The sequence below is a fragment of the Capricornis sumatraensis genome, chromosome 17 (genome assembly GCF_032405125.1).
Source record: "Capricornis sumatraensis isolate serow.1 chromosome 17, serow.2, whole genome shotgun sequence".
In the NCBI taxonomy this organism is placed as follows: domain Eukaryota; kingdom Metazoa; phylum Chordata; class Mammalia; order Artiodactyla; family Bovidae; genus Capricornis; species Capricornis sumatraensis.
Window position 1 is genome coordinate 12,128,502 of NC_091085.1, and position 24,432 is coordinate 12,152,933.

The 24,432-nt window shown below is 41.0% G+C and overlaps 1 protein-coding gene across 3 annotated transcripts in view; it reads right to left on the minus strand.

Annotated features, from left to right (window-relative positions):
* Positions 1-252: 252 nt before the first annotated feature.
* The window catches only part of ARFIP1 (ARF interacting protein 1), a 137,142-nt gene continuing 112,962 nt past the window's right edge, over positions 253-24,432 (minus strand). For all 3 annotated transcript variants that reach the window (XM_068989588.1, XM_068989589.1, XM_068989587.1), the window contains one exon: positions 253-2,046. In XM_068989588.1, coding sequence (XP_068845689.1) covers positions 1,891-2,046 — 156 coding nt within the window. In that variant the 3' untranslated portion in view covers positions 253-1,890. The remainder of the gene's footprint in view (positions 2,047-24,432) is intronic.

Genomic DNA, 24,432 nt, shown 5'->3' on the forward strand with positions numbered 1-24,432 from the left:
TGGACACGTTCTGCTCCCTGCAGAGTCCCCCTGAGGGAAGAGTAACTTACTGAAATAATACAATCTAAGGGATAGAAGCACTGTTTTCTGGTCATTTGTCCCTGTTTCCAAAGGCAAATCATACGGCCTCTCTTTTTCCAAAGAGCTGTTCCTTATTCTGAATTATGAAGAGGCAGAGAGAGATATGAGGTACTGCAGCAAACACTTTTAATAAGAATACAAAATTCACACCAGAGGCACATTTTGGGGAATGTAAATGAACTATCACAAGTAGTAATTCTGCTGGAACAATAAAATAAGGCTCTCTCAGAGTACAAATATACAGGAGGGAATGATTTAAAATAGGTTTATGATTTACAGTCACATTACACTGTGTTAAGCATTGAAAACAAGCATATTAATTAAAAAGCCAGCTAAACGGCATTTGAACATATATAACAAATCTTACAGTCCATGAAGTTCTGGTATAACAGTAATTTTAAGTACTTCATTTCAACACAAAAGAAATGAACAGGTGAAGAGATGCATCTCAAGATATTAATTTATGACAAAAATCAAGAGAACTTATACTGAAAAAGGGTTACATTACTGATAAAATCACACAGAAGGCCATAAAACAAGACCAACAGTGCTGAGCAACTGAAACAGTACTGGCCTTTCCAGCCCCCGTCTTCTTGCTGCCACCACACTGACCCACGTTATTTTTCCTTTACTCAAGGCAAACAAGTCCTCCGTCTTCCCCTTTCGCAAAAAGCACAAAGAAAATCCAAACGGCAAATTCGAAAGTTGATTTCTCCATAAACCTTAAATGTGCTCAATGAATATAAAGAAATTCAACATTTATACACAGTGCTCCTTTCCAAGGAAGGAACAGACACATCAAACATTATCTGAAAGGGGCTTCTTTATGGATTTATGTACACTGGTTGAATGAGAATTACTATATCTGAGAAGGCACATATCTGTGATTTAAGGCTTAACCGGTATTGTTACATATGGAAGTCAGTGAAAGCTGTCTAGGAATTCACTTCTGTCAAGATGGAATTTACCCAAAAACTAGCTTTCTAATAAGCACAGATTTCCACTCTAGAAACCATTCAGAATTTCTACTTCCAGATCCATCTGTCAAAAAAATTCTCTCAATCAGGTTTCATTATGAATCAAAAGAAATTGCTAACAGAACCGCTCCATGACTTTGGGTGATGCAAATTCTTAAGTTCAAAAGCCTCAAAGAAATGACAGTGTGATTCCTGCGTCTTGAAGAAAAAGTCTAAACAAAACTACAATGGTACAGATTCATTTTTAAAAAGGTATCTGCCACAACTCCACAAGCCAGTCAGTCATTCATCAGAGCTGCCGCCTCTGTGTGGGTGCTGCAGGAACACCATATAATATTACTCTGTAAAATAGTCTCTTTTTCTCTTTAAGACAATACATGAAAATGACTCTCTTAAAGATGTTTAATATATTCTTATATAAAATATCTGATGTTGATACAAATCATGTAAACCTTCCTTTGGAAAAGTTACAACTGGTCCTCATTTGCAGGACCAAAAACCTTGAATTTTTATCTTGTCAGTGCAAATCTATATTAGGTGTTTTCAAACTACAGAAACAGCCATCAACCCTCACAATACAAAAGGATTTCTCAAAAAGGAAGATTATTGTGTTCAGGTTATAGAAATTATGTTTACATTAAAACCACCCACCTTCCCATCAAATCTAACAGCTCGATTGTTAGAGTATGAAAAAGGGAAAAATTAAAGCTGTTTGTGCAAGAATCACTACAATGGTTGTCACCCCTTCCCTCTTCCCCCAGCTTTGCTTAATTCTTACTAGGTTTGTTTAGAAATATAACAATGTGACTTTCTCTTTGTCTCCAGGTGGATTTTACTGTTCTTCAAGCCAAGATGGGGCGTCAACTCCAGGGGTTTTCAATTTGATATGGAACTGTTTAAGTGTCTGTTCAAGCTGCTTCTGATTCCCAGCAAAGTAAGCGGCAATGGCATTGTGAAAAAGGACCAGCTGATTGTGTAATACTTTAACCTGTGAACAGAGGAGAGTTATAAGAACGAGCATGAACACCAATGATAATAAAATATAAGGTGGTTTGTTACATGTCTTAATGAAAGAGCATCTCTCTCCTGAGGAAAACTTGTTTTGACGAAGTATTTCACACACCCCAACTGTACACTGCTTTGCAAAGTCACTGAGCCTTTCATAGCTTTTTACCTTCCCTGAAGGGAACAGATCAGCTTAATAAGATGCTAACCATATTCAAACATTACTGAGCATACCTTAATTTAAAAGTATCAGTGGGTCCCTCTTTAAGTATGTCCAAAGTCAAAGAAGCAAAATTATATATAAATAACTACTATATGATATATGAGCTGTGCCAAGTATGGACATTAAGGCTACACTTTAAGTGAAAACTGAGTATGTAAAAGGCTGGATACCTTTCACTAGTGCTGTTCTCTGCAAAGATTGAAGAAGTGATGGCAAGAGCCGCCCTGAAAGGCAATTTACTTAAAAGTTCATATACTCCTCAGTTATTTTCAACTGCTTATTACTTCAAATGATATGAGTATGTTTTAACCAGGTAACACTATTTCTATGACTCTTCTATTTAAAATATCACAAAGATATGAAGTGTTTCCTCAAGTCTTATTTATAAGTACAAACTGTTCAACAATAAAGCGTAAAATTTACCCATCCAGTCCAATATTCACTAAAACTGCACTTTTAATAATAATTTTTAATGATGTAAAAACATCTGATATAGGATATAACATATATGATAAGATATCTGTATTCACTATTAACTCACATGCAGAGTCTCTAGCCATTTCTTTGTCTATGTACCTCTATAAAGGAAAACAATGTATTCATATTGGACAGTTTTGATTTGTAAAGCCTTTATTTTTAAGATTAAAATGTTGTAAAAATGGCATATGCTCAAAATTATAAAGTCAAGTCTCCACTCTGCATTTACTCCTCTCCTTCCCACCCAAGAAAATCACTGTCAGCATTTTACTGTGTGCCCGTTGAGAAATTTTCTAGGGCTATATACAATATTTAAAAACATAAATGGACTGTATTATGCACACTTAGGGCTTCCCTTGTGGCTTAGAAGGTAAAGAATCTGCCTGTGATGCGGGAGACCCAGGTTTGATCCTTGGGTGGGGAAGATCCCCTGGAGAAGAGAATGGCTACCCACCCAAGTACTCTTGCCTGGAAAATCAGTGGACAGACGAGCCTGGCGGGCTGCAGTCCACGGGGTCGCAAAGAGTTGGACACGACTGATTAACTAACACTTTCACTTTTTACACACACTTTCAGTAACAGATCTTTACTTAAAGTATCTTAGAAAACTTTTTATTTCATTCACTTATTCATTCAACAGAGATTAAGTACCTTCTAAATGCCAGGTACTGTTCTAGGAGATACAGAAAAACATTCCTTCCCTCCCAAGCTTACATTCTTTTCTTAAAATATTTATTTATTTATTTTAATTGGAGGCTAATTACTTCACAATATTGTAGTGGTTCTGCCATACACTGACATGGATCAGCCACAGGTGCACATGTGTCCCCATCCTGAGCACCCTCCCACCTCCCTCCCCATCCCACCCCCTGGGTCATCCCAGCGCACCAGCCCTCAGCACCCTGTCTCATGCATCGAACCTGGACTGGTGATCTGTTTCACATATGGTAATATACAGGTTTCAGTGCTGTTCTCTCAAATCATCCTACCCTTGCCTTCTCCCACAGAGTCCCAAAGTCTGTTCTTAACATCTGTGTCTCTTTTGCTGTCTCACATATAGGGTCATCGTTACCATCTTTCTAAATTCCATATGTATGCATTAATATACTGTATTGGTGTTTTTCTTTCTGACTTACTTCACTCTGTATAATAGGCTCCAGTTTCATTCACCTGATTAGAACTGATTCAAATGCATTCTTCCAAGCTTACATTCTTAAGGGATTGGGAAGGTAGGAGGCAGGTAAGAAACAAAAAAGTACTGACCCCAGGGAATGAATAGCTCAAGCCTTGAGAAGAAGATGGGTTAACATTCAGGGCATCTGAAGCTGCTGATTCAACTGAAGTTGTTTAAAAAAATAAAAGGAATTTTTTTCCTTTTTCTCTGACAGAGATAAGAAGGTTTCTGGCAAGGAGATAGTTTAACAGGGCCAGATAGCATGAAATGATGACAACTAAAAAAAATACCTTGAATCCACCTGGTCAGAAATTTAAGGCCTGTAGCCTTCCTACATGAAAGGCTTTGGTACCAGGTATAAGGACAACACAAAACCTTTAACACTGTGTATCAGGTGCTGGCCTAGGGATGCAAGAACACGAGGGTAACTGGAGCAGAGGGCAGTAGAAAGCGATGATTAATATGATAAACGGGTAGTAAAAGTACATCTTGTTAACTTAAAGGCACTTGTGGGGAGAAGAGGGTTTTTTCCAGAAAGGTTGAACAAGAACACTGGGATGGCAGAACCTGGCCCACTGGGATGGCAGAACCTGGCCCTCTGGTTCTGAGATAAGGGGGACGTTGACGGACCTCCACTCAGGGGCAACTATTCAGGAGACAGTATGATCATAGGAAGTGCAGGTTCCGAGAAGGCAACTGGGTTTCCCTGGTGGCTCAGATGGTAAAGAAGCCACCTGCAATGCAGGAGACTCTGGTTCGATTCCTGGGTCAGGAAAATTCCCTGTAGAAGGGATAGGGTACCCACTCTAGTATTCTTGCCTGGAGAACCCCCATGGACAGAGGAACCTGGCGGGCTACAGTCCATGGGGTCGCAGAGAGTTGGATGCAACTGAGTGCCCAAGCACACAGAAGGCAGTCAGGAGGTGAGCAAAGTATACTGTTATAATTAACTTACAACAACGGCTCCAATCAGCCCTCTCAATCCACACCCTTGGGGAGGCTTCTACAGTGACAATGAGCTGAGCCTATAAAACCTGGAAAATGAGGCCTAATAAACAAGTGCCAGCCATGTGGGATTACTGCTACTGCAGTGTGAGGAAGCCCCGTTCAGCCTCCCTTCTGGATGAAAGCCCACAGGGACAGAGGTCCAATGGTTCCAGCTGCTCCCAGAGCCCAGGCGGCCTTCCAGCTGAAAGCCACCAGGCAACTGTGGGAAGTAACAGAGCTCTAGGTCACCAAGTTGTGGGTGTTTTTGTTAGGTAGCAAAAGAGATGCAGCATGAAAAAGGTTAAGAATGTGCTCTCCTAGGAATTAATAAGGATTTAGAAAACACAGTGAAAAGAAGGAAAATCAGAGGCAGAACGATAGGCCTAGGAGGAGGAAAAGCTAATAAGCAGGGTGGTTGTGATACATGAGAGAAACTACGAGAGAAAGCAGCTGTGGAACAGATACTCAAATAAGTCAGGCAAAACTGATACGGAGAGAATAGCACAGTTACACAGAAAACTGACACGGAGAGACTAGCACAGTTACGCAGGCAGCTGGAGAAGTCCCAACAGGGGACTGCAAACAGAGGGAAACCTAGGGAGCTTCGGGAGGCCGCTGTGAGTTAACGATCACTCAAGAAAGCTCTCAGAACAGCGTGGACAGAGCAGCTTGCTTAACCATAAAAGCATGAGATGTGCCCCCACATCATTAAGTGAAAGAAAAAATGCTACCATCCTTCTGCTGATTTCCTTTGATTATAAAAATGCAGCTGCTTAATTCTGGGGCACAGGCCTCTTGACTGCCCAACCGCATCTCTCACAAGCATTCTCTATCAATACATCTACTACTTCTTGCCTATTACTTTGCCTCTTGCTGGATTCCTTCTGCACTGAGACACAAAGAACCTGGGCCTCAGTAAGTCCAGTCACCAGGTGAGTGATTCTAAAAGAACATGGGTCTAAAAGAAAGTCCCAATCTGAGTCACACGGTTTCAAAACTGCTACTAACCAGCCTCAAGACCTAAGTGCAGTTTATGAGTAAATGGAATATGGATTCTCTGAGAACTTTTATTTTCAATTTTCTGGTCAGACTTGCATTAGGTATAGTTGATACTGGGCGCAGCCTCCCCAAATCTGTATTTGTTATTCATCTAGATCCTCAGTAAAACATCCCTATTACTAGTACTGTTCTTCTATAGAAATTACCAGGAGCTCTGGAATCAGGAAGCATGTGTGCCAGGCCCGGCTGCCCCACCTTGCAGTGGTATCAGGCACAGGGTCCTTCTAACTTCACTGGCCAAGGTCTTCATCTGTCTATCAGGGCTGCCATTACCAAGAACTACGTTTGTAGTGCTGCGGAAAGGTTAAATGAAACAAGATACTACCTAGCACACTGTCTGACACAGAGTAAGTACTCCTTTGATTTCAGTGGAATCTAAACTTACCTATTTGACGGTTTAAGCCTCCAAATGACATTGACTTTTTTTAGTGAGATAAAATTTCCTTTATTTAGAACCCACTGATTTGGAACTTGTAAGAAGTAAGAGTGTGATCCTGTGATTTATAATAAGAAATACATACTGTGTTTTGGTCCCATTCTAGGCACAGAGCTCCTAAAACCTGTTAATCTCCTAAGTGATAAGAGCCAAGGAGGCATCTTTAGTTGTAATATTTGGTCTCTGGTTCAGTTGCTGAAATAGTCCCAGAGCTATTAAAGGTGAAAGGAGTCTCTTGTTATTCACAACAAGCACTTTTCAACCACAACAGCCTTTATGTTAATAAGATTCCTGGAAAGCCCCTAGATAACCACTGCTTGAGACTGGTTGCCAGGGGAACTAAACTGTGACTAGGTGGGAATTTTCACCCTCACCCCCCAACCTCTGGACAATTACTTAATCAGCCGTGCCCACGCAAAGAAGCCCATGTGAAAATCCCTGCAGTAGCCAGTCTGGAAAATGTCTGGGCTGGCTGACGCATTCACAAACAAGGAGGGTGGTGCCCTCCAAACCACACGGGCACAGGAGCTGGTGTTCAGACCCCTTCCAGACCTTGCCCAATGGACGTCTTCATCTTTAACACTTCCGTAATGAACTGGTGATGTAATAAGTCAGCTGCTTCCTGAGCTCTGTGAGCTGCTCTAACAAATGACTGAGCTTCCTGAGGGGGCTGTGGGAACCACTTTACAGCTGACCAGTCAGAAGCACAGGTGATGCCCCAGAGTTTCCAACTGTGTGCACAGGTGGTGCTGAAGGGTGTGCCACAGGGTCAGAAGTCAACTGAATTTCAGGACACCCAGCTAGTGTCCAGAAAATCAGAGAACTGTCTGTGTGGAAGAAAGATACCCACATACAACTGATGTTAGAAAAGTGTTGTAAGTGAAACAAGAATCAGTTTTTTGCTTTTCAAAGATAGAAAGTGATGTGAAGTTTACCCAAGCACAATGAAAAAAAGGTGTGCGCTAAGCAAATAAACTTTGTTGACAGGAGTGCACGGACACAATTGGTTTATCCACACTGCCTGCCTTGACAAGGCCTTCAGTCCAAGGGCAGAGATGCTTTAGAAGGAATTCCTCTGCCAGATGGATCATCTCAGAAGAACCTCTAAGGGTCCCTCTATAATCCCACGATTCTGTACTTCTGAAATGAACACATTTTTCAAGCACCAAGAAGGCACTTAATTTCTTCCTAACTATCCTTTGGTTAACAGCGTTCAAGTTAACAGTATTACATTAAAAATTTGTTTACACATTCTTAATACAGACTTTAATTAATCCATAGTGATCTCGTTTTCTATGTCTAGATAGAAAAGTTTTGCATGGCAACCACTTTTAAAAACAAGCTTTAAAATGAAAACTGATTTGTCTAAGTATCTGCTAAGATAAGGTCAAATTATTAAAGTTATAACCTAGGTTTACCTTACATGAGTGGAGTTTGATTTCAGGACCAAATCTTTCCCCTGTAAGCCACTAGAATCAACGAAAACTGTTGTTTTGTTGCTAAGTCATGTCCGACTCTTTTGCGACCCCACAGACTCAGCCTGCCAGGCTCCTCTGTCCCTGGGATCCCCCAGGCAAGAATCCTAGAGTGGGCTGCCATTTCCTTCTCCAGGGGATCTTCCCGACCCAGGGATAGAACCTGCATCTCCCGCACTGGCAGGCGGATTCTTTACCACTGAGTCACCAGGAATGCCACAATGAAAATCACAGGTAGAAAAAAAGAGGTAAAACAGAACATTACAGGCTAGGTCTCATTTGATTCCTATTTACGTAAAAATGTTTTCTAAAACTGACCTGTTCTCAGTCACCTCTGCCAGTGTGACTGAGTTTCAGATCTCTTCTGGAGACTGTCAAGGACTGGTCAGAGGAGAGCTCTGAGGGCAGTATACTGGGACAGAAGGGTGGGAAAGTTTCCAGGTATCAAAGAACTTCTTAAAGGTAAACAAGCATAAGTTATGAAGAAAAGACTGTTAGATTCAATTACTTTAAAATCTGGAATTCCTATTCACCCAAAGACAGTGAAAATACAAGCTACAGAAGTGCGGAAGGGGTCTGCATTACAGGCTCTGACAAAGGGTACATATGCAGAAAACATGAAGGACTCCCACACACCAACAACCCAGTCAAAAAGAGCGGGTAACATGGATGAGCGTTTCACAGAAGAGGAAACAGAAGTGGCCAGTTAAACCTGAAAAGACACCCGCCTCACAAGAAAACAGGGAAACGCACATTAAGACTGAGGTGAGATGTTATTTGTATCTTCTACCCTAGGAAAACTTAATAGCAATTCTTGCACACTGCCAATTGGTGTATAAATTTGTACAACTACTTCTGAAAACAGTTTGGCATTAACCAGTAAAATTAAAGATGCATATACCCTATGGAATAGCAATTTGACTCATAAAAACATGCCCCAGAAAAACTTTCTCATGCGTTCCACGAGACATGGGGCTTTCCTGACGGCTCAGATGGCAAAGAATCCGCTGCAATGCAGGAGACCTGGGTTCATTCCCTGGGTTGGGAAGATCCCCTGGAGGAGGGCATGGCAACCCACTCCCATATCTTGCCTAGAGAATTCCATGGACAGAGAAGCCTGGAGGGCTACAGTCCATAGGGTTGTGAAGAGTTGAACACGACTGAACGACTAACACTTTCACATGAGATGGGCACAAATATGTTCATAACTACACTGGTTTTAGCATAAAAATACAAGAAAACAACCCTAAATTTGTAATTACAGGAAAACCGATAAACTACAGCTTCCTTACGCAATGGAGATACTATTAATATATAGTGAAAATAAATGAACTAGAGCTCCATGCATCAACACGGACGGCTCTCAGGAAGATCCGAGAGAACAAGACAGAACACTCACAGCAGGACTCCATTTATATAAAGTTCAGAAACACAGGTAACTGAAGGAGACATTCACATGTAGTAAAACTACTCAGAAAACCAACAATCACGCTAAGAAAGACTCAGAACAGATTACAGAGGGAGCAGATGAGGGAAGGCGAGACAAGGGAAAGCAACAAGGAGGCGTCCGCAGCGCTGACATTCTGCTTCTTAACCCGGGTGGTGGGAAGCGGCTGCTCTTTGCGGTCATTACTATTTCTATCTTGCCTGTATGTTGAAACACTCTTCTGAATGTGTTTAACACTTTTTATTATTAAAATAAAGGAAAGGTTAAAAAAGATAATGTCTCCACTTTGTATTCAGAGCAAAAAAAATATTGCACCTAAAATGTTACTTACATTCATTCACTCAGTAAATATTACCAGGGTCTGGTCTAGGGGCTGGAATGCAAGCAAGCAACAAAACAGACAATTCTCAAAAAGCCTGTATTCTATTGAGGGAATAAAGAGAAATACAATCAGTAAAGTACACAGTATGTCAGACGATGTCACTTATGTGTCAGATGATGTTACAAAGAAAAACAAAGCAGCAAAGGAGAGTATGAGTGGCGTGTACGGGAGAGGTGTCGCAATGCACAGAGGAAAGCTAACCATACGAACAGGCAGAAGGGGATGACAGAGGACGAGACGGTTGGATGGCATCACCGACTGGATGGACATGAGTCTGAGCAAGCTCTGGGAGTTGGTGATGCACAGGGAAGCCTGGCGTGGGGCAGTCCACGGGGTTGCAAGGAGTCGGACACGACTGAGTGACTGAACTGAGCTGAAGTGAAAGGTGCTTAGTGGTGTCTGACTCTTTGTGACCCTGTGGACTAAGCAGTCCATGGTAGTTTCTAGGCCAGAATACTGGAGTGGGTAGCCTTTCCCTTCTCCAGGGGATCGTCCCGACCCAAGGTTCGAATCCAGTTTCTCCCACATTGCAGGCAGATTCTTTACCAGCTGAGCCACCAGGGAAGCCCAAGAATACGGGAGTGGGTAGCCTCTCCCTTCTCCAGCAGATCTTCCCGACCCAGGAATTGAACCGGGGTCTCCTGCATTGCAGGTGGCTTCTTTACCCACTGAGCTATCAGGGAAGCCATAGGAAGTAAGAAAATGAACCAAATTTAAAACACTTAGAAGACCCCAGACAGAGGAAATAGCAAGTACACAGGCCCTGTGGTGGGCAGGTGGATTGCTTGAGAAACACTAACCAGGCCAGTGCGACTGGAGTTGAGAGAGTCTGGTGGGAGATAAAGCCAAATAGGTAATGAGGGGTTAGATGGTGTGAGAATTCAGATGTCATTAAAGACTCTGGCTACTTTTCTAAGGGAGATGAGAAGGCACGAGAAGATCCTGAGCAGAAAACGACAATACCTAACTCAGATAATACACATGCGGGGGGAGAACTGGGAAGACCTGTTAGAATGCTTCAGCAGCAACCTAGGCGAGGGGACCGCGGCCTGGACTAGAGCAGTGACAAGCAAGCGGTGAGAAGAGGGGGCTTCTCAGTGTGAGGGCTGAGCCAACAGAAAGAGCAAGAGGTGGGGTGCAAGAGAAAGAGGACAAAGAGGGCGTGAAGATTTTGCCCTGAACAACTGAAGCTGACATACAGTTACGTGGCAAAGATTATGAGAGGGGCAGGTGTGGAGCAAGGGAAAGGCGACATTAGGAGCTCAGTTTTGGACAAATTCGAGATACTTTTCAAGTAAACATGAAATGAAATGTTCAACAGGTAACTGTAATTTTGAGATCACCACCACACTAATGGCAGAAAACAAAGAGGAACTAAAGAGCCTCTTGATGAAGGTGCAAGAGGAGAGTGAAAAGGCTGGCTTAAAACTCAGCATTCAAAAAACTAACATCATGGCATCTGGTCCCATCACTTCACGGCAAATAGATGGGGAAATAATGGAAATAGTGACAGACTTTATTTTCTTGTGCTCCAAAATCACTGGGGATGGTGACTGCAGCCATGAAATTAAAAGACACTTGCTGCCTGAAGAAAAGCTATGACAAACCTACACAGCGTATTAAAACACAGAGACATCACTTTGCCGATAAAGTCTGTACAGTAATAGCTATGACTTTTCCAGTAATCATGTATGGATGTAAGAGCTGGACCATAAAGAAGGCTGATGCTTTCCAACTGTGGTGCTGGAGAAGACTCAAGAGTCCTTTGGATAGCAAGGAGATAAAATCAGTCAATCTTAAAGGAAATCAACTCTGAATATTCACTGGAAGGACTGATGCTGAAGCTGAAGCTGCAATACTCTGGCCACCTGATGTGAGGAGCCGACACAGTGGACTAAAGACCCTGGCACTGCGAAAGACTGAGGGCAGGAGGAGAAGGTGGTGACAGAGAATGAGATGGCTGGATGGCATCACCAACTCCATCATCAATGGACATGAGTTTGAGCAAGCTCTGAAAGACAGTGAAGGAGAGGGAAGCCTGGTGTGCTGCAATCCACGGGGTCGTGAGGATCAGACACGACCGGGCAACTGAACAACAACAACAATTGTGAGACTGGACAGAGTTCAGTACGGCAGTCTAGGCTGGAGAGGTAAATTAAGAGTCAGTATACAACAATGTTCAGATGATATTCAAAGCCATATGGCTAGATAAAGCTCTGCAAGAGAGTGGAGAGACGGAAAAGACATCCAAGGAACGAGTCATGAGAAATGAATCCTGACCCTTATACTTTACCACATATACAGAATTCAGCTCAAAATGGAACACAGGCCTAAATGTAGGAGCTAAAAACTGTAAACCTTTTAGAAGAAAACATAGGAAAACAATCTTAATGTTGGGTTTGGCAAAAATCCTAAAACAGCTCACACAAAGAATAAATTAGAAAAAGAAAACAATCAACTGGACTTCATCAAAATTAAAATGTTTTTCTCTTCAAAAGACACTGTTATGGGCTTCCCTGGCGGCTCAGTGGTGAAGAATCCACCTGCCAGTGCAGGAGACATGGGTGTGACCCCTGATCTGGGAGGACCCCACGCCACGAGACATCTAAGCCTGCGTGCCACAACTGCAGAGCCTGCGCTCCGGAACCGCAACTACCCAAGTCCGAGTGCCCTGGAGCCTACGCTCTCACAACAAGAGAAGCGGATGCAGTAAGAAGCCCTTGAACTGCAACTAGAGCGTAGCTCCCACTTGCTGCAACTAGAGACAAGCCCACGTAATAACCAAGACCCAGCACGGCAACCCCCAAAAAATTAATTAAAAGACACTGTTATAAAAAGGAACAGGCAAGCCATATATTGGGAGACAACATCTGCAAAACCTATTAGACAAAGAACTGATACACATAAAATATATTCAAAATATTCTTACAAATGAATAAGAAATTGACAAACAACCTAACCAAAAAATAGGGGAAAAGTCTGAACAGGCATTTCACCAAAAACCAAAACAAAAAACAGATGGGAAATAAGTCCATGAAAAGATGACCAACGTCTTTAGTTATTGGGGAAATTCTGACTTAAACCAGTGAGGACGTGGAACAAATTGGCCTCTCATATTTTGTTGGTGGAAATGTCAAATATTACAACCGCCTCTTGAGAAACCTATATGCAGGTCAGGAAGCAACAGTTAGAACTGGACATGGAACAACAGATTGGTTCCAAATAGGAAAAGGAGTACGTCAAGGCTGTATATTGTCACCCTGCTTATTTAACTTCTATGCAGGGTATATCATGAGAAACGCTGGACTGGAAGAAGCACAAGCTGGAATCGAGATTGCCAGGAGAAATATCAATCACCTCAGATATGCAGATGACACCACCCTTATGGCAGAAAGCGAAGAAGAACTAAAGAGCTTCTTGATGAAAGTGAAAGAGGAGAGTGAAAAAATTGGCTTAAAGCTCAACATTCAGAAAACGAAGACCATGGCATCTGGTCCTATCACTTCATGGGAAATAGATGGGGAAACAGTGGAAACAGTGTCAGACTTTATATTTTGGGGCTCCAAAATCACGGGAGATGGTGATTGCAGCCATGAAATTAAAAGATACTTACTCCTTGGAAGAAAAGTTATGACCAACCTAGACAGCATGTTGAAAAGCAGAGACGTTACTTTGCCAACAAAGGTCCGTCTAGTCAAGGCTCTGGTTTTTTCAGTGGTCACGTATGGATGTGAGAGTTGGACTGTGAAGAAAGCTGACCCCCAAAGAATTGATGCTTTTGAAGTGTGGTATTGGAGAAGACTCTTGAAAGTCCCTTGGACTGCAAGGAGATCCAACCAGTCCATCCTGAAGGAGATCGGTCCTGGGTGTTCTTTGGAAGGAATGATGCTAAAGCTGAAACTCCAGTACTTTGGCCACCTCATGGGAAGAGTTGACTCACTGGAAAAGACTCTGATGCTGGGAGGGATTGGGGGCAGGAAGAGAAGGGGACGACCGAGGATGAGATGGCTGGATGGCATCACGGACTCGATGGACATGAGTTTGAGTGAACTCCAGGAGTTGGTGATGGACAGGGAGGCCTGGCGTGCTGCAGTTCATGCGGTCTCAAGGAGTGGGACACGACTGAGCAACTGAACTCAACTGAACTGAGGAAAAGTTTGTCGATTTCTTAAAAAGTTAAACACACACCTACTATTCCCATGTTATCGTACATACAGCCCAGCTATTCCACAACTAGGTACTGACCTAAGAGGGATGCAAGAGGATGCACTGCATTGAATTTTTGTCATGTATGTAGTCGCTCAGTTGTATCCGACTCTTTGCAACACCATGGACTGTAGCCCGCCAGGCTCCTCTGTCCATGGGATTTCCCAGACAAGAATACTGGAGTGGGTTGCCATTTCCTTCTCCAGGGAACTTTCAGACCCAGGGGTTGAACCCACATCTCCTGCTTGGCAGGCGGATTCTTTAACACTTAGTCACCTGGGAAGCCCAAGGGTATGTATTTTGTGTGCATACCAATTTAAAAAATTAAAAGAAAAAAACCCAAAAAACTGTGTTTAGCCCAATTGGGACTTTCCCAGGTAGCTCAGTGATGAAGAATCTGCCTGCCAATGCAGGAGACACAGGAGAGAGACATGGGTTCGATCCCTGTCTGGGTAGGGAAAATCCCCTGGAGGAGGAAATGGCTACCTACTTCAGTATTCTTGCCTGGAAAATTCCATGGACAGAGGAGCCTGGTGGCGGACCGCAATCCGTGGGGTCACAAAGAGTTGGACATGACTAAATGACAAGCACGCACACACGTACACCAATTAAATAAAAAAGCAAAGGAAAAAACAGGACAATGATGAAGCTTCACGACTCAATTATAGCATAAAAAATAAAGACTATAAATCAATAGATTTAAAAATGAAACTAAATTAGAACGTTTCAAATAATCTTTCTAGTTTCTAATTCTCTCTAAAGCCACAAATCAATTCTGTTTATAATTAAGACATTCACCTTTGCCTGTAGAGTCTAAAGTAATACACCTCAGAGAATTCAAGGTAAACTTCTGTCTCTAAAACATCATGTTACAATCCTTACAAACTGCTATGTGACGAGTTTTGAATTTTTGCAAAAGCACACAAGTAAAATTTCCTTCACTAAAAATGCCACTTACCAGATTGGGAACAAAGCAAATCTACTACAAATAAATCATTTATTAATGTTCCATTTTCTCTGTCCATGAAGTAGATAATCCCTTTCTTTGCCCTTAGAGACTCCTGTTAACTGCAGCAGAGGGTGAGAGAGTTGAATGAGAATGACAGGTTCAAGGAAACTGGGCTTCATTCACATCTCTGTCCCAAGTTTACCATGCGAACTCTCTCTTCACTTGAATAATGAAGAAACTGAGATTCAGGTAATTTTCATGGTTCCTTTCTACTGAAACTTTCTGATAAAGTTGCTTTCTAAATAGAAGTATACATATATTTGGAAACTCACATGGCTCTGGAAAACCTTTCTGTTGAAAGGCTTTCTTTCAGTACAAAAACATTATTTCTATTTAAAGGACAGAAACTGGCACTTCGATTAGAGAAGTATTAAATTCAGCTGAAAGTTTATGTACAAGTTTATGAATGTTCTTCCCTATTTTGAGTTATTGTTTAAGGTTTTCACACTAGTAAACCTACTTGAGTCACAAAGTAATATTTCTGCCTTGCTCTTCTAGTATTTCGCTTTTCTTGTTTTCCAATTTCAGATGACCCTTGGCTCCTGGAATTACAGAGAAACTAAAAGGTTTCTGTATTTTTAGTGTGAAATTCTAATTTTTAGAAATAGGGTCTAGCTAATTATTGTTTTTTTGGGCCACAAAAAATTCTGGGTTTCAATTTTAATCGTCAATGTTTTAGAATTGGAGAAGACAATAACAGAGCACAGGATTTGATTCAAACACTAAACTGCAGAGAGCTCTTACAACAATCTCGAAAGTTAGGAGAGAGTCAAAAACAAAGTGGGAAGGGCATCAGACAATTTTTAGTTAGCCCTATCGATGTTGACACAACGGTCCCCACCCTCTGAGTCAACCAACCTAACAGACACCCTAAGGGATAAGTGTAAGTCGTGTCCGACTCTTTGCGACCCTATGGACTGTAGCCTACCAGGCTCCTCTGTCCATGGGATTTTCCAGGCAATAGTACTGGAGTGGATTGCCATTTCCTTCTCCAACCGAGCCTCAAAACGGGGACATTAGCTGTATTTAAAATGGCTCCCCACCCCTCAGGGAAACCTAATCCAGAAAGAAAAGAGGCTGCTTTTTAGGACTGAATTCTAATTTTCATAATAAAATGAGACAATATTCATTTTCACAAAAACATTCTTTTGGTAACTGTGAGAAGGTTGATGTGTAAAAGCATTTTAAAGTAGTCACACTTCAGAAAAGTTTCTAGTATAAAGAGAGGCTCTGGGGATTCACAACTTTTCAATTATAATTATGGAAATAAAGTATAAAATTTCACTGTCACTTTAACCTCAGAAGCTGTTTTATACCAAAACAGATAACTTATCTCACTTTTCTATTAGCATTGATTTTGTGTTATTCTAGTGCAAGTTTTGATTCTGGTACTAAGTCTTCAAATCAGATGCAAATTTAAATAAAAATAGTAAGCTGACTCTTTAATACAACCATTAGTAACTCAAAAATAAAGGTAAATTAAACTAATAAATCAATTATCATAAGAATACACCTTCTAAATTAAATGAATTAAAACCAGAATATTTTGCTTTTACTACATCTTTTTCTTGTAAATTTTCTTCTATTCTTTCTCTACTTATTTTTGACTAATTTTAATTTGCACTAGGATATACACTCATATAATGTATTTAATGAAGCTATGATAGCTACAAAGAATCTTAGGATGTTTTAGTTATTAAATAAATATAAACCATTACCAACAGAGGGAAAAATTAACAACTATTAGAAAAGCAGCTGTGGTACAGTTTTAAAGGTAATTTTTGCAACCATGGTAATGATATTATGCTGTTGTCTCTGTATATAAGCAATTTTAACAAGACTCAAAAGCATTATTTTAAGTATTTGGTTTTTTCATCAGGTTCACTTTATAAAGGTCAGTCTGGGCAAGATTCTGGCTTCTCAATTAGAACTGACTTGTGGAGAGACGTGAAGAAAGTAAAATGAGGGGAAAAGATCAAACCCTACTTTTAGAAGAAGGGTCAAAAAGCCATAATGCTGAAGGAAATATTTTAGGGTTATTACATTTTTTCAGATTACTTCTACATTTGTGCTATAAAATCATGAGAAGTTATGAGCATACAGTATCAAAGAAACAGCCAAGAATTTTTGGTAGACTATTCTTAGTAGGTGACACTAACTTTTGTGAAGCACTTTCTGTTCAACAGATAAATGTTACCCTTACATCTGCTCTTTGCAATCTTCTCTTCTCTCCATGTTATCATTTAAAAACATAAAGACTCAGAAAGTTAAGGAGTTCACCTAAGTTTTAGACATCCAGGAAGCAGACAGGATTTGGGGACCTTAGGAATGTCTATTCCAAGACTGGCTTCTTTCCTCTATTCTAACCTGCCTCTATTCATAAGGCGATAAGCATTTTAGAAAGCTTTTAAACAAAGTTCGAAATAAACAAGGACAGGTTTAACAGATCAACTAAAGGAAGGGCAGCGATGGAGAAAAGACACCTTAACCTTCTTTCTGTTCTGTCTCTGGTCCTCAAGCTGCACGCACACAGAGGCTGGAGCAGCTAGAACGGAATTCTTTCTAAAGTTATGAAGAATAATGCAATACTAAATATTCATATTAAACATATGAATATGTGATTAAAAAAACTTCCATGTAATCTTTCCATAATTACAGAGCAGGAAAATAAAATCTATATTGATCTATTTATGTATGTATCTCCTAACTTAAAGTGGTTATAAGGCTAAATAAAACACAACAGAAAACCAGATTTAAAATAGAAGTAGAAGACAGAAGCAACATTTTCTGCCTGTGGGATGACGAAAGATTGGACCGATTTTTCACACCTAACATCAGAAACAGTTACAGTAATTTAGAAATACACTAGATCATTATGAAGTCACGCACAGAGAACTTTCATAAAGATCTCCCAAAGAGCAGCCCTGACCAGACAGAGGAAAACCACTACAGCAACAGCCGGCGAATGACCTAAAATATACCATACGATGCTGTAATTGTTAAAGGGCAAACCAGACTTCAACACTGACTGCTAACACATAGAGACAAGCTGGGGTTTTAAACAGAAATTGGGTAAGAAAAATTTAAGAGCAGAACTGATACATGATACCAAGTTCAGTTCAGTCGCTCAGTCGTGTCCGACTCTGCGACCCCAATAATCGCAGCACGCCAGGCCTCTCTGTCCAACACCAACTCCTGGAGTCCACCCAAACCCATGTCCACTGAGTCGGTGATGCCATCCAACCATCTCATCCTCTGTCATCCCCTTCTCCTCCTGCTCGCAATCTTTCCCAGCATCAGGGTCTTTTCCAATGAGTCAGCTCTTCGTATGAGGTGGCCAAAGTACTGGAGTTTCAGCTTCAACATCAGTCCTTCCAATAAACACCCAGGACTGATCTCCTTTAGGATGGACTGGTTGGATCTCCTTGCAGTGCAAGGGACTCTCAAGAGTCTTCTCCAGCTCCAGCACGACAGTTCAAAAGCATCGATTCTTTGGCACTTAGCTTTCTTCATAGTCCAATTCTCACATCCATACATGAGCACTGGAAAAACCATAGTCTTGACCAGATGGACCTTCGTTGGCAAAGTAATGCCTCTGCTTTTTAATATGCTGTCTAGACAGACTTGTCTAACTCAATGATACCAAGTGGATAACACTAAAAACTTTCTCCTGCCTATACAGCATGTATCAATAGAAGATAAATACCATTTACAAAGTTACTGACTATAAAACTTAAAGTATTACTTCACAGACATCAAATGATAAAAAAAAGTACTTTATTTCTACCAAATGAACTTTTTTCCAAATCAAATTTAGATTACATACCTTATCAGAGACATTGAGGTAATTTCTTTAAATGAGGTAATTTCTAGTTAAAATAAGTTATTAGTTTACAATTTTATTTACAATTGTTAAGTTCTTCAAACTTATTTGGCTCTCCTTTATAGTAATTCTATAAAATAGGGTTTTATATTAAGTGTACAGTAATTTGGGGGCAGTAGCTTGGCTTAAACATGAAAGGAAAAGCTGGAACAAAATCACTGTTTAGTAAGAAGTCTCCAACCACTAATATGTAAGGTATTAACGCCTTTCTTTTTTCTCAACTACTTAAAAATGTATAATGATGTGCTTTCTCTGTGCATCCTTGATCTTTTTCCAGTAAGTAAGAAATCAGAATAGCAATAGCAGGAATATATACCTGTCTTGGCCTTTTATTAGGTTTGCAAAGTATAATTTTATTTGTAATAGCTGTGGAAATGGCTTGTCATAAAAGCAACTAGCAGCTGAAAAAGAAAAGCACTATCAGAAAATGGGTGTGGACCTTGGGAAGGGAGGGAGAGACGCAAAGACAAGTATGGAGGTGGAAGAACAGATTTCATTTTTCTGACTCACTGGGATGGGTTTCAACAAATCATTGACAATTAGGTTAAAAAAGAAAAAAGCATCCTATGAGGTAAAAAGTGGCTTCCCTCGTGGCTCCTGCTTGCAATACAGGAGACCTGGGTTTCATCCCTGGGCCAGAAGATTCCCTGGAGAAAGAAATGGCACACTCCAGTATTCTTGCCTGGAAAACCCCGTGGACTGTGCAGCCTGGAGGGTTACAGTCCACGGGGTTGCAGAGTCGGACATGACTGAGTGGAGCCCAATGCCATGAGGTAAAAAAGGGCAGTCCTGTTTTGAAAAGAAGATAACTGATGGAACGCAATCTGTAAACTCCAGTAACAGATTCGCACAAGTTTTCTCCCCTTTAGCAAAGACGCCTAAGCTAGCTAACTCCCAGTCCTCACCCTTTCCTCCAAAGGTTCCAGGTTTAGAGGTGACCAATATGGCTTCTGCTTTTCAAGGTTATCTCCAACCTTTTCCCTCTAATTTTTTTTTTTTTAAGGTAAGGAATACAACTTTAATTGGAAAGGTGGCTGGCTGAGAAGATGATAGACGTCCTCTACATGCAGATTACTCAAAGATCCGTGTCCATCAGTTCACTTACTATAGGAAGAGAAGGCCCTAACTATGTACCCGTGGCACTCACATTTAGGAGAAACACATTAACAGGCATTCACAGCACAGTATGATTGGTGCTTTGACTGGAGAAAGCCCTGGACGCTATAATAATACACAGAAAAAGAAAGAAACTTTCAAGTTGCTCGAGGACACATTTTATAGCATAAATCTTTCCAGTTAGCATATGAACTCCTAGCTTAAAATTAATTTAGGGCCATGAGCGTAGTTAAGGCACTGGGTATTTCCTTTCATTAAATAGGTGATCCTGTTCTCACTGGCCTTTTGGACACTGGGCAACAGGATCTTACAGATAAACTAACGGTCCATTCAAACTCATCTTTACATTCACAAGATAGTTTTCCTTCATAGTGTGGTTCTGTATTTTATCTTGGAAAACTAACTTTTTTCCTCTTAAACAGCTTGCAAAATTCTCATCCCAGGTACCTAACAACTGTTTAAATTTGAAAAATCTTTACCAAAATTTGTTATAATAAAACCATTAGTTTTCTTTAAAAAAAAAAGAAAAAAGTCCGTAAGTGTTTTGGTTTAGGAAAAGAACAGAAAATGTAACAAAAGTTAACAAATCATTGAAACATATGATCCAGGATTTCTTGAAGACTTATTTTGGCCTCTTTCTGCCAGTGCTCATGTTCCTTACTCTGTTGTCTGGCTCAAGCCACACCGCCACTCCAGCCCTCACTGAGCCACACCGCCACTCCAGCCCTCACTGAGCCATACTGCCTCTTCCAGCCCTCACTGAGCCAAACCATTTCCAGCCCTCACTGAGCCACACCGCCACTCTAGCCCTCACTGAGCCAAACCATTTCCAGCCCTCACTGAGCCACACCGCCTCTTCCGGCCCTCACTGAGCCACACTGCCACTCCAGCCCTCACTGAGCCACACCGCCTCTTCCAGCCCTCACTGCGGTTTTCTTCGTCAAATTCCAGGTTTGTTCTTCCTCATGCTTCAGTCACCATTTTGTATAAAACAGAAATGTTCTCCATGAGACTGTAAGTTGCTTGTTAGCAGAGTTTGTCATAATAGAACTATACAATATTTCTTTAGATTTAGCCCAAAGTAAGCACCTTAAAAATGTATTGAATAATTTTTAAAAGGGATCTTTTGAAAATTTAAAGAAATATTAAACTAGAATGTTACAAGATTTAAGAGGAATAAAGGAAAAAAATCTAGTTATAAAGTGATTATTTCAAATCTAAGAAAGCAAAGTGTAGATGAGTCATGGAAGAAATATATATATGGTCAACAGGAAAGGACCGAGTCATTAGAGGACTTCAAGGAAAGGTCAAAAAGAACAACGCAAAGTCACGTTCTTAAACACTGCTGGTCTAGTCTGAGCTTTTACTCAGAGACACTAATTAAAGGGTTTATTTTTAAGTAAATCTCAAGACGGTAACTACTAAGAACTAAAAAAAAAAAAAAATGCAGTAATGCTACTGTAACTAAAACGAATGTAGAAAAAAAAAATAAATAAAACGAATGTAGATACCAGTGATCTGTTCAAATCTCACACTGGTTGCAGACTTAAAAACTCACCTTTATCACAAACTGACAAACTGGCAAACTGACTTGGGTGATAATCAAGGCTGGCAAAGTAAGTGAAATGTGAATCTGAGGCGTACACAAGTACAACCATTTAATAGAACAGAGACAATGCAGCAGTAATGGTCAAGAATTAAACTTTAATAAGTGAATCCTATACACTCAAAGTAGAAGCACTGAACAGTCCCCTCCCCTCTAAGATAAGCAACAGAAACATGAACTTCTGACCAGAAGAGGTCACGAAAACACAAGCACTTTAAACATAATTGCCACACACACACACACACACACACACACACACACACAAAGTCAAATATATAAAAACAGCAATTCATGAGCTACCCCTTGGGAAGGCTTCTAAATCTAGTGTACAAAATGTCTTTCCTTCACACTGCCTGCTGGAAACCAGCACTGGCTGGCTAGGGGTGCCCTCTCCCTCATTCACCAGCTGAGGACCGCAAATCACTAAGACAGGTAACTGGATGCTGTTAATTTCAAAATCAGCCAACAGGTATGGCTTGGATGCTGTTAATTTTAAAATTAACCCACAACTCTCAATTCTTTTTAGCTGCATGATTGATGCAAAGACAGTTGACTTCCATCTCTTTTATAAAAAGGGAAAGGAGGCAATGCAAATCACAGGCAAATTTATCCTGTTTCATGTGTGTTTAAAAAGTTTTAAAGGGACCTGGAAGTCAAACCATTAAACACAGCAAACATGGCAGTATACAAGAAAATATTTTCTGATGTATATGGAAGGCACTATCATATCATTTCTAACCTCACACTTAAGATGGAACTGTTTTTCTATTCTTTCCAACACAGAATCAATCACTTGATTTTAAGCTATGAGCAAAATTACAGGTCATAGGTAATAAAATTATGTTTAAAAAATAGAAATCTGGTTGATTCTTTTTGAAAACAGAAGGTACCCTATTTAAAAACAAACATTTTCTATCTATACATATTTTCTTTTCTTTTAAATCAAAATCATCCTTTGAATAGGTAGGACCAAAATGGAAAGGATAGAAGTATATATCAAGATTTTCAGTCCTGTCTCCAACTACTCTATTCCCCTTACAGGTAAAAAAAACAAAAAAACAAAAAAACGTTAACTAGTTAATTCCTTTGCATTTTCTTTATGCAAATACAAGAAAATAAGATTATACATTCTTAAGTCTTTCCTTTCTTATACACAAGGTTTTGTACCACATACACTGCTGTGCACCTTGGTCTTTTCATTTCATTTATTATTAATAGTATGCTCTGCTGCTACTAAATCGCTTCAGTCATGTCCAACTCTGTGCGACTCCATAGACGGCAGCCCGCCAGGCTCCCCTGTCCCTGGGATTCTCCAGGCAAGAACACTGGAGTGGGCTGCCATTTCCTTCTCCAATGCATGAAAGTGAGAAGGGAAAGTGAAGTCGCTCGGTCGTGTCCAACTCTTAGCGACTCCATAGACTGCAGCCTACCAGGCTGCTCCGCCCATGGGATTTCCCAGGCAAGAGTACTGGAGTGGGGTGCCATTGCCTTCTCCCAGTATGCTCTGAGGATCTTTCTATTAATTACATCCCATCTTTTGTTTTTAATGGCTGAAAAGTGTTCCACTGTATAAATGAATCAGATTTTATTCGACTTGTTCTTTACTGCTGAACTGTCTCGGTTGTTCCTCATCTTTTGATATTACCAGTGATACCGTGATGAGCAACCTTGTATGTAGGTCACTTCATCCTCGTGTTGGCCAGATTCATCTGTCCACTTCATCCAGAGCTACTCTCCCTGGTTCTCTGCATGCTCTGGACTCACTGACCTTTGACTGGCTTTTGCATATTCTATTCCTTTCCCCTATGGCTCAGAGATAAAAAATCCATCTGCAATGCAGGAGACACAGGAGATGCGGGTTTGATCCCACATCTGGGTTCAGCCCTGATCTAGGATGGGAAGATCCCTTGGAGGAAGGGGATCTTCAACCCACTTCAGTCTTCTTGCCTGGAGAATTCCATGGACAGCAGAGCCAGGCCACGACTGAGCATGCACCCATCGTTCCTTTCCCTATACACCTCTGGTTACCTCCTCTCCATCCCTTTGGATATCAGCTCCCGTGTCACTGCCTCTCTCATGTCAAACATATTCCCTTTGTATGCTCATCAGTTCAGTTCAGTCGCTCAGTCGTGTCCGACTCTTTGCGACCCCATGAATCGCAGCACGCCAGGCCTCCCTGTCCATCACCAACTCCTGGAGTTCACTCAGACTCACGTCCATCGAGTCCGTGATGCCATCCAGCCATCTCATCCTCTGTCGTCCCCTTCTCCTCCTGCCCCTAATCCCTCCCAGCATCAGAGTCTTTTCCAATGAGTCAACTCTTCGCATGAGGTGGCCAAAGTACAGGAGCTTCAGCTTTAGCATCATTCCTTCCAAAGAAATCCCAGGGCTGATCTCCTTCAGAATGGACTGGTTGGATCTCCTTGCAGTCCAAGGGACTCTCAAGAGTCTTCTCCAACACCACACTTCAAAAGCATCAATTCTTCGGCACTCAGCCTTCTTCACAGCCCAACTCTCACATCCATACATGACTACTGGAAAAACCATAGCCTTGACTAGACAGACCTCAGTCAGCAAAGTAATGTCTCTGCTTTTGAATATGCTATCTAGGTTGGGCATAACTTTTCTTCCAAGGAGTAAGTATCTTTTAATTTCATGGCTACAGTCACCATCTGCAGTGATTTTGGAGCCCCAAAATTAAAGTCTGCCACTGTTTCCACTGTTTCCCCATCTATTTCCCATGAAGTGATGGGACCAGATGCTATGATCTTTGTTTTCTGAATGTTGAGCTTTAAGCCAACTTTTTCACTCTCTTTCACTTTCATCAAGAGGCTTTTGAGTTCCTCTTCACTTTCTGCCATTAAGGGTGGTGTCATCTGCATATCTGAG